Here is an 11,317-nt window from a genome sequence, read left to right as displayed (position 1 = left end):
GGGAAAGAAGATAAAAGAAAGTGTGTAATACTTCAGCAGCCTCCACACTATTTACTGCTTTGATTTCCCAAGTAGATTTCTGAACCGAGTAAATTGAAAATCATCGGACTGATTCTCAGCTAACGTAAATCAGGATTGCAGATCTGGGCAGATTTACACCACGATACACATCTGGCCCCAAATCCTTAGCCAACGGTGAACAGACAAACGCAGAGGGGAACAAAACTGTTCTCCACTATTTCAGCACAAAAATCAACAGTTTGGTCCATGTGAACTTCAGCTCACATAACCAAAAGCAGAAATCCAATCTTGGCATCTGAGCTCCTTCAAGCATTGCACACATTGGGCTGCAAAAGTAGTTAAAGTTTTTATTTCCTTAGGGGAGAGGTCAGTGCATTTAAATATCCAGATCGGATTTTCTGAGACGAGCCCAGAGGATGGCGGTGGCTTGGAACGACTGCAGCTGTTAAGGAAATTTCAGACAGCCGCACGGTGCCTCCTGCTGCCCAACACTGAGGGGAATTAATGCTCACTCGTCTTGATAACCACTAAAGCATTAACTCTGCAGTCATTTCCACCCATAAAGAACTGAACAGGTTGGGGGAACCAATGGTAGGGCAACTATCTAGTTGGCTAGATGAGATCCAGGGATCATGGAGGGAACAGATTGCTCACAGCAGTCTGAAGGGATAGCCTGCTCCTGATCACATCGGCTAGGGACAGGAATTACACATAAACCAGAATAAGTGATCGAAAACCAGCTCAAATCTGTAACGCAACAGAAGTTCAGTGCGTATGAACTGCTTGCAAAAACAGCCAAAACTGGTTTAAAATAAACCAGTGTGGTATCAGACTTAACTGATTTAGGTTAAATCGGTTTATTGAACTTCAGTCCCAGATCTCCTCCAGATTCAAGTTAAATCACAGTCCCCCAGCATCCCAGGATGCTTTGCACCTCCCTTGCAAACCCTCTCTTGCAGGGTAGGTGGGCTAGCCTTGGTCCAAAGCTGTCTGCTCCAACCCAGCAGGGAGGCGTGCTCTACAGCGCACCCCAGGTTTCTGGCCTGAGCCACTGCAGGCACGTGGCTGCATTTCTGGAATCGAAAGTGAGGTTCTGTTCGGTGGCATATTGGTTCAATCTACACAGCTTAGACTAACCTAGCAAAGACTGAATCAATTCGGCCGCAGGCTTTTTGACGGTCTATACTTAGCCACTGCAGATACGGGGGCTGCATTACCACTCTTTGCCGCTGAAACTAAAGAAATATATCTGACTTCACAATTTGCCTATTATATGTGTGCTGCAGGCAGGACCGATTCTGAACTCAAAATACGCAGATGCAAGCATGTCAATGGGGATGTTCTGCTTCTGAATCAGTCACCATGAAGCCACAAGGAGATCAATGAGCCAGACTGAGTCACCTGGTACACTGGGGGTGACCAACCTGCAGCACAGGACAAGCACCTTCTGCATGTGTCACGGGGCAGGTTAGGGAGGGGACAGGCAGCACAGCGGCAGATAGGGCAGGGAGCAAAAAGCAAAGCATCGGATCAGGCAAGGAGCACAGGGCAGAAAGCAGAGCGGCAGATTGGACAGGGGAACAACAAGGGTTCAGAGTTAATTTGTGGCACACCTGCCAAACAGGTTGGCACCCACTGTGTTATACCATTCGATGCCAACAAAAGACAAGAGCATTGCCACTGGTGCCAAAACACAGCCTCTGAATTTTTAACAGAAAACTCTGTGGGTCGCTATCTCCGAAGACCCTGGCGATTTTCTTCCTGGATGAGAGTAATTTTACAATGGTGTTTAAACACACAGAGCACGATCAGCCTGGTGATCTCATCCAGCTCCAGTTCCAGTGGTTATAAATTTCATAGAGTGGTTAAGATCTTGGTCTCAATGAATTCGTTAGGAGGTTTTACCGTCAGTCTCAGCAAGACATCTTGGCACCAACTTATACACCCAAAATGGTCTCAAAGGGTGGAGTTTGGCCCCACCGATACATTTTGCTAAGGATAACTCTGGCAAGCCAAATTCAGGCAAAACGCTCTTATAAAAAAAAAAAAAAAAAAACGCAAAAAAAGACACTGTCTGTGCCAAGATGGCTTAAAGATTTCTGCTTGTAACTTGGCATCTTTAAATAAGATTTTAAAACTAGCTCGTAGCAAGTAAGTGGTAGGGTGTGCCATGAGTAGGCAGATGTCAACTGAAATAGGGACATCATTTGCATGCATTATAAAGCAATCCATTTTCCTATTGCACAAGTTTGATCTTCTTTTGCATGAGTAAATGGCTCAAGATCAAGTCCAGCATCTCGAACCCAAGTGAACGGTCCCCTCCCTCAGCCTGGAGCAAGAGTCCCAAATTAAACCACTGCAAATAGAGACAGAAAACATCAATGATCACAGGCTAGCAGTCCAAGGACAGCCCGTGCTGTGCATTTACCTTCACGCAGAACCCTGATCCTGTAAGGTGTTGCGCATTAAAGAAAGTGATCCTTCCACTCGATTCAGCACTGGTGAGGCCTCACCTGGACAACTCTGTCCTGTTTTGGGCTCCATGCTTCAAGAAGGATGTAGGCAAATTAGAAAGAGCCCAGCACACAGCAACAAAAATGATAACAGACCTGGGAAGCAAGACTTATGAGAAAAACCTGGAAGAACTAGGGTTTTGTCTGGAGAAGAGAAGACGGAGGGAGGGAGGTTGATATGTCTTCAAATACCTCAAGGGAAGTTATGGAGAGGTTGGAAATAGCTTTTTCTTTGTGGCTTTAGGGGGCAGGACTAGGAGCAATGGATGTAAGCTTCAGTGGAGGGAATTTCGGTGGGAAATTAGGAAGAATGGTCTATTAGGGTGGTTAAGCGCTAGAGCAGGCTACCTAGGGAAGATACAGAATCTCCATCCCTGCACATGTTCAAGAGCAGGTTGCACAGGCACTTGGTTGGGATGGTTTAGTCAAGGACGATCCTGCCTTGAGCAAGGGGTTGGACTAGATGACCTCATGAGGTCTCTTCCAGCCCTAGTTTCCTATGATCCCCATGACCAATTGGCACTTTTACAGCTTGACGTAGCATGGCCCTTCACAGAGGGGTTCAGTACATGCCAGAATTAGGACTTGAAGTCTTAATTCTGCCCACACACCCATAACTTACAAAAGAAAGGTTATTTTCTGAACACACAAAGAAGTAAAAGCTGATGTGTCAACATGGTCCTATTGATCCCATGGCAGAGCACGAAAGGGAAGGAGTGTCCCTCGGGTTTTTATCCTCTCAACACATTCAAAAAATCACTTTACAGACCTAGTTCCCTCGTTCACCCCTGCCTTCCTCCATTTACTTCAGGCAAGCACCTTCAAATTTATACCAGCGCAACAGAGAATGAAATCAAGCTCACCATATAGATTTATGATAGGGATGGCCCCCTTTGAATTATTATCTATCCATAAGGTTAAGGCACAACTACCATGGCAATTACAGGCAATTACACAATCATTTCATCCTCTAGCATCTTAACTTTGTCCCCCCACTGCACTAAGCTAACGGCAGAAGAGGCTCTGCTCTGTTGGCTCAGCTGTAAATCTGCAATCTGTATCCAAAAAAAAAAAGCAGGTGTCAATCAAAAGATGTTACTGCTCTCTCTGTGCGTTTCACAATGCATAATTTAGCTACTACACTTGTCAAGTTCTCTGCACTGCTCTTCCACCCGACGGTAAATGTGTTCACGAACCCAAATGTCATCAACAAAGGAAAACATCACGTGGACAGAAATGGCGAGGAGAGGAAAAATGGCCCGTTTTCCTTCACAATTAAAGACATCATTAGCCATGGAAAGCTCAGGGCACCAATTTTTTCTTAACTCCGCAGGAAACAGCCAGGACATCCTCGAAGTCATGGGAAGGAGGATAGCATAGGGGGAATCCATGAAGAGATGTTGAGCGTTGGGCCAGTTTCCAAAGGCAGGTGTGAATGGGAAGTTTTTAACAGCAGGTCAGGGTCGTGGAGATCCACACACCCATTTCTAGGGAGAGAGCAGGACCTGTACAGTGCAAGCCCTCAGCTATGATTTGCATCGTTGACTTAGGACTTAAACCAACGCTGACTATAGTAAGGTTGGACTCCCTTTGTACTCACGTGCTTTGGATGAGACTCTGTTCTTAATATTTACTTGGCTTTCATGCAGAGTGAGAACAAATAAAACATCACATTTCCTCTTCAACTATATTAGGCAGCAGCTCCTGTTTGGGTACACCAATGGTTAATATGTAACAGAAAAAAATACCCGTCCCAGGACATGCCTTCGGAGCAGATTAGCAGCAAAGCTCCAGACCATACGGATGTCTTTACACTTTCTTCAGTGAGTTCATGAATAAACATCCGTTCATTCAAATGAGTTACATATTAACTAATTTAAATAATTTTCATTTTGCTTTGAATGGTAAACAGATCTATTCTGCCAGGATAGTTGAGTTTGCAATTCAAATTACGCACCGATTTGTAATGAAAAAAAATATATAATTAATGATTAGATTTGAAGTAACGTACAGTTTTAGTCCTTTTCATTTTCCGCAGTAAGGACACACATATGCACACACGTGCATGCACAAGCTTTTCTTTCCTAAGTCAATACATTTTACTGCATACGGAGGCATTCTCCCGTACGATCTGTTCTGCTGCATCGCATCATAATGTCACGGCAGGACATAACATGACTTGACATCATGGTCCCAAGCACTATGATGCAATGCTAACACCGCCCAATAAATAATAATGCACCAGCCTGTAAATTCAATGACTTCCTTATACCGGGATCATAAACAATAATTATTTTGGCAGCTGCCCCTTGAAAGCGCGGCACGTGCTGAAGACTAAATCAAGTTCTATCGATTCGCTAAACTGAACAGACCCGCTTTTTGCATCTCCCTCCAGTCTAATGACATTCATAATGCTCTCGGTCGTGTTACGGAGGTGTAACGTATTGCTTTTATAAGCAAGACTAGCACTGATTAGACCGAGCCGATTGGTAAGCAGGAACGCAGCACTTCCCAGTGCTGCCAGCCTGCCGGTCGAACAAGTTGTTTCTTTGCTTATTAAACAGAGCGCTTCAATGACGGACCGCAATCAAATCTTCGCGACAGATAGCTGGGCTGCAGCCATGCTGCTTGCATGTCTTGCAGCGTTATTAAGGGTCTGGATCCTGCCTCAGTTATGCAGCATAAAGTTCAATACTGATCAAGACTTCTGTTAAAGGTACAATAGTGTGCCATTAACCACAAAGAGTAAGGTTTCAGAAGTATGGTAGCGATGCAACACTAATGCTTTTGGGAGCCTCCTGCCAAAGAGCGGCTCCTCTTGTAGCACATGCACAAAACCTGATCTCGACTGAAACACAGATCCAAAGCACCTACGCACGTGACGTTAAACATCAGAGCGCGGTGGAACTGGTACTCCCCAGATCACAGTTACGGATCTACTTCTTCTGGCTTGATTTTCCACTGTGCAAGACACCACTGTCCCTAGCGCTCTCGATGCGGGGTGACAAGTTCTGAGTACTTTGGAAAATCCAGCCGCTTCCTTCAGGTACCTAAATTGGCTCTCTTGAAAACCTAACTTTTAAGTAGGATTAGGTTTTTGACTGGTCAAATAAAGTTGGGTCAATTGACCAGTCAAATACAGGTCAAAAATTGTAACAAAAGAAAAAAAATTGCCAATAGGTCCAAGTAACATATAGAAAAAACACAAATTTTTCATGAAATGTGTCAAAATAATTTTAAAAATCATATTTCTGTCAAGAAAACTACAAAAAAATATATATAGTTGACCAAATAGGAAATGTTCACAGCACTGAAGTGATTTAGAGACTTAAAACCCCACTTTAAGTGCCTAACTCCCTTTGCTTTCAATGGGATGTGCAGATGCACATGCAATTCACAGCATGGTAAAGAGGGGGCAGGACTTTAACCCCTCGGTTTCTCTGTGGCAATTGCCTGTGTAGATGCTCTTAAGCGCCAAGAGATTAGCCCTCAAAGAAAAAGAAAGGAGGGGTAAATTGTGCATTTTATCCGCCATGATGTAATGGCATGTATGCCGGCAGTTATGGCAAACCAACCAATGTGTGGTAAAGCCACATCCTCTCACTCTACAGTATTACTTTTAGACTGTTAAGTGCCCAAATCTCTCAAATAAGACTGAGGCACCTAAGTCATTTAGGCATCTTTGAAAATTGTACCCAACTTCTGTAAATTAACATCTGTTCATTCAAAGGCTTCCACTGCTATTTCAAGACAGTGTGGCCTGAATTCAGTGTAGACCATGATTTCCTATGCAATCCCGATGCCTTCACTGGACCAGAGGGTACAGGGGAGTGAAGCTGGTGACTCAACAAAGTTGGTGACCCAAGACAAACTCTATACACGCAAGAGTAGCCAGACCCAAAACACAGATTTCAACCTATCCATGAAAAGCAATTGCCTCCAGTTATAAAAACAATCGTTATTTTCTATTATAGAAATCAATAAAATCTCTTACCCCCTTACCCTGGCATTTCGTGATTTCATTCTCGGCATTGTGTACATGCTGGCAACATTGATTATACGGCATGCAATAAAAGCCAGTTTAGGAGACCAATAAAAATCAAAACCCTCTCAAATGATCTGAATTTATTACCACTTGGCTAATAAATCTTTTGATCATATTTGCACTTAAAGATCTCACACTTGGGCTTCATTTATAAAGTCGATCCTCTTTTCATTCCAAACAACAGTCAGGGCAAATCAGGTCCAGAGCACCCGTCTCAGTGCTCAGCACATGCAAAGGCAATCAGGCCAAAGTCAATCCTGGTTTAAGGGCGTACATCTCTCACTGACAACAGCTTAGAGCAGCGGTTCTGAGCCTTTTTCAGTCGACGTACCCCTTGGTCTCAGAGTGAGACTTCACGTACCCCCTTTCAATGGGAAACTAATTTTTATGTCAAACTACGTCTAATCGTGTATTATAAAAACAGCAAGATACTCATACAAAGACTTTTCAAATTGTCAAGACTTTTTTTAGGCCCTTCAACCTGTGTTAGACAATGTATGAAATATATCTCATGTACCCCCTGGGGGTACATGCACCCCCGGTTCAGAACCGCTGGCTTAGAGACCAATCTGATACATTCTCTCCCCCATAAAAAATCATGCACAAGACGCGAATGAAGTGTAAGCCTTGCAAGCAGTTCTCATAAACAAGAAAAATAAAATTCATTTCAGCTGCATTCATACGTCGCCTTAAATTTTAAAAATTTCCTAAAATTGATTAAAAACAGCTGAAGTTGGAGGTTAAATGTTCATCCACTGCTCAAGAAACAAACTGGGAGGGTATATTATGTGGTCAGTGGTAAGAGAAACTTGTGGCTGTGCTTGAGCTTAGGTTTGAAAGGCTTCATGGAAGCAGCAGCAGCGTATGGGGCCGCAGCACTTTCTCCCCACGCTGGGGCACGGCCAACTTGCTTCATGCCACTGGCTGTACTTTGCTCCTCTACCCACCATGCTTTCTCATACTGCTCGGACAGAACATGGTTCCTCCGTAGGTCGGGACCATGGCGTTGCTCTCTGTTGACTGCCCCAGCAGCACAACTAACCTGCAGCTGTCACTCCGTCACCTCAGCTGTTAAAGAGCTGTATTTAATCCTTAGGGTAGGTCTACATGAGACAATGCAGTGTCATACCCACGCTGACTCTGAAAAAGCAGGCTCGTATACCAGAAGCAATCTAATGCAACATTAATGCAGCAGCCCAACCTAAGTAGCTCTCTTGAGAACAATACTGGAGCAGAGCCAGTTCATTCACACCTAGTGTGGGTCTCTCTCCCTGTTCCATGTAGACGTAACCTTTGTGCCCAAGGAACAAATCTACCTGTGCTTACTCGGGCGTAACTCCCACAGTCTTTAAGGGAGTAAGGGCAGCACGTGGGGATGGGGGTTTTACAGTTCAGTGGCCAACTCTGTCAAGGATAGTTGTCCCTGAAAGCTTTTCTTGGGACTCACAGGACCTGATTCTCAACTCATGTAACATGACTTGAACAGAGCCACAAAAGCTGAGGATGCAGAGTTACAACTGCAGACTGGGTGCCAGACTAGCACCTAGCCATCAGCCTTTGTACTAGAACACAACCCTGACAAGATGCACAGTACTCACCATCCGGAGGCATCAGCACCTTGTTGTTCTGGGTGCACCAGCCGACTGGATGAAGATCAGCGGTCATCACATCACACCAGAAATCTGCTCGGCGATCATCTCCATAGCCACAGTAACGTAGCAGTAAGAGCTGCCCGCATGTCGTAATGATTGTAGCCACCCAGTATGTGTCTGGATTGTTCTTGTTGGCCACTTCTAACTTCATCCCTGGTTGGAAACTGCTCTGTAGGCTGATTTCAACCTTACAAAATTAGAAACAGGTATTATTACTTTTCTTTATACTAGAAACATCTCTCTCCAGCTGAGCAAATTGAAGGAATACCTTGAGGTAGCCAACAACACTACAGAAGGTCCAAGTCCCAGGCAGGGGCTTGAGGCCTGTGATCTGTTCTCAGGTTGGCTAATGACATGAGAAGCAAACTTGGACTAACTCTTTCTGCTTCCTTTGCCTGTCTGGTCTATTTATGCTGCGAGTTCTCTGGGGCAGAAAGTCTACTACAATGTGACTGCACCATGGCTGGCACAACATAGCCTCAGTCTCTGGTTGAGAGAAGAAAAGAAGCAAGAGACTACAGTCACCGTCTCTCTCCATTGAAGATACTCTCAAAACCTCTACTGACTTCAACAGGGGCGGAAGCAGATCCCAAGTAACTGTCCAGAAAAAAAAAATCAAGAGAAGGCATTGCATGTTCTATAGGATACTCCTAACCAATGCAGTTAAGAGCTGAATGCATGCTTAATGTACTGACTTTCTTGCATCTCCGAACTGTTGTTTTGATATATCTTTTCTTTGCTACAGAACTTGAAGGAAAGTTTCCTTACTCTTTTTTGGGGAAAGAAGGCCCAATGGTTAGGATACCGGCCTAGAATTTGGGAGAATCAAGCTCAGTTCCCTACTGCACTCCACACATCCTTTAGTCCAATGGCGCCCAACCTTTAGTCCAATGGTGCCCAACCTTTTTTGGACTAATGGACCGCTGTCTATCTTCCACTTTTCCCGCAGACCACCATGCACCAAACTTTTAACTGAAAACATTACAAAGGTGCAAAGGTACAATCCACAGAGCACTTACCATGGCCTTTCCAACCAGTCATGGTCTACAGGCCCGAGTGCAAGACCCACTGCTCTAAGAATCTGGTTAGCACCATAAAGGCAAATGCTTATAAAAAAAAAAAAAAAAAAATGTGATCCTTGGTTTCTCTATAACTTGGTGCCCGTCTCTAAAATGGGAATAATAATGCTTCCCTTCCTCAAAAGGATGTCGTGAAGATATATATACACTACTGTTGTGCTACTAGATTGCATATACACCAACTGCAATCTACACCTTGGGAGTTCCAACCAAATGTTAAAGGGATACATCACGGTACTTTGGAGAAAGAGCACCTTTGAGACTGAATACTCCATCTCTGCTTGCCATACATGATCGTCACAATGCTATGTTGTGGCTGCTAATTACATTCAGGCTAAACAGTACATTTGTGGTCCTTAAGTATCAGTAAGATCTGCATGAATGAGCCAAGGAAAGCATTTCCTATTTTTCCTTAACCCCAAAATGTGGTCTTTGTCAGATCTTGAAAGTCTCAAAACAACAGGAGCAGTTTGGTCTCAGGATCACACACCTCTATGGAAGTTCATCTGTGGCATCCATCACCATGGGGCGCGTCTACACATTCATTAATGAGCCATAATTACGGCACATTAAGTTTAGTGCTTGTAATGACGGGTACTAACTTAATGCGCCATAATCGGCACTACTGCACGTTAGCACAGATGAACGTTTTTCTGTGACACTCTTGTGCATTAGACTAACTCTATTGTGCATTAGCACAGGCTTTTCCTGCCGCACTAATGCGCAGTTGAATTAGTCTTCTGTGTATGGTCTCGTGTAGATGCGCCCGTGGTGACCAAGCACCTTCCAAAATGATTAAATTGTAGTTCTCTCACTGCTCTTGTTTGTAAGGACCAGAGTTTGCTATTTATGAGAGGGGAAAACATGGCATCCTTCATGAGAGAGTGACGATATGATGCAACAGTACAAAGGTTAATTCAAACAAGCAGGCTGTTTACTTCACAAACCCCAATGCCTTTAGAGAGGTCCACCCAACCTCCTCTGAAAATAAGTTCCAGACTCAAGAGAATAGTCACCATGGAGGGACACAAGCACGCACACAAGCATGTACACATACACACAAGCACACACGTCTTGCTCTTGAGGTTGACGTTGCTGGGTGGGGGGGATGATCATGCACAATGAAATGGGGCTCCCTTGGAAATCAAAGACCTTTCCATCCCATAGAGGATTTTGAAGATGAAGAGTGAAACGTTCAACTGGATCTAGTATCCAGCAGGGACAAAAGGTGAAGCCTCCCAGTTAGGAAAGGGAGAGTTCAATAATGGCTGGTATGTGGCAAGGTTGGTCACACTGAGCAATGATTTCCTACATCCTGAAGATACTCTCTTGTGCTTTAGGATGGAGATAGCTTCCTCTTCAAAGGGGGTCTTTACCATCGCAGGTGCTCTTGGCTCTCCTCCACAAACTGAAAAAAGCATGGGTCAGGACTGCAGACAGTGGCTGTATTTATTACAATGCTTCCAGGACTCTCGTTGTACAAATAAACCCACATTTCCATGAGTGAGGGTATCATATTTGTAGACCTATGTATGGCTCCAAGTGCCCTAAGTAGCCAAATTGCTGCCAGAAGGGATCTCTGAGATACCCGCTGAGATATCTTCAGTGTGGAGAAGTGGAGGTACTCCCTGGTAACAAGGCAAATTAACATAGATAGGCTTCCCAGATCATTTTTGTTTCAAGACAAGCTTTGATGAAACGGAAGGATGTGCAAGAGAGATTTGTGTTGGAGCATCATGGAAAAATTAATGAGACTATGAAAGAGGCAAGAGGAAAAGAAGGAAAAGCAATGCAGAATCTCAGAGAAATCCCAACTCTGATGTGGCCGGTAAGATGACAAGGGGTGTGTCTACACTACAATCAAGTAGGTAAATGTGGCTCGTGTAGACAAACCCAAGCTGCTTGGCTTGTGCTCTGTTGGAAGTACAGCTGTGGTACCTTGGAGGTGAAGTAAGGCTATTCACCAATTACTTGGGCAGGTTTTGCAGCCTGTCTTGGGCAGTTTGC

The 11,317-nt window shown here is 44.3% G+C and overlaps 1 protein-coding gene across 1 annotated transcript in view; it reads right to left on the bottom strand.

Annotated features, from left to right (window-relative positions):
* SFMBT2 (Scm like with four mbt domains 2) overlaps positions 1-11,317 on the bottom strand; it is a 161,715-nt gene that overhangs the window by 123,722 nt on the left and 26,676 nt on the right. Inside the window, exon 4 of the mRNA XM_006016323.3 lies at positions 8,178-8,418. Within this exon, the coding sequence (XP_006016385.1) occupies positions 8,178-8,418 (241 nt within the window). The remainder of the gene's footprint in view (positions 1-8,177; positions 8,419-11,317) is intronic.

The sequence above is a fragment of the Alligator sinensis genome, unplaced genomic scaffold, assembly GCF_000455745.1.
Source record: "Alligator sinensis unplaced genomic scaffold, ASM45574v1 scaffold268_1, whole genome shotgun sequence".
NCBI classification, from domain to species: domain Eukaryota; kingdom Metazoa; phylum Chordata; order Crocodylia; family Alligatoridae; genus Alligator; species Alligator sinensis.
This window is presented reverse-complemented; position numbering and strand designations above follow the sequence as displayed.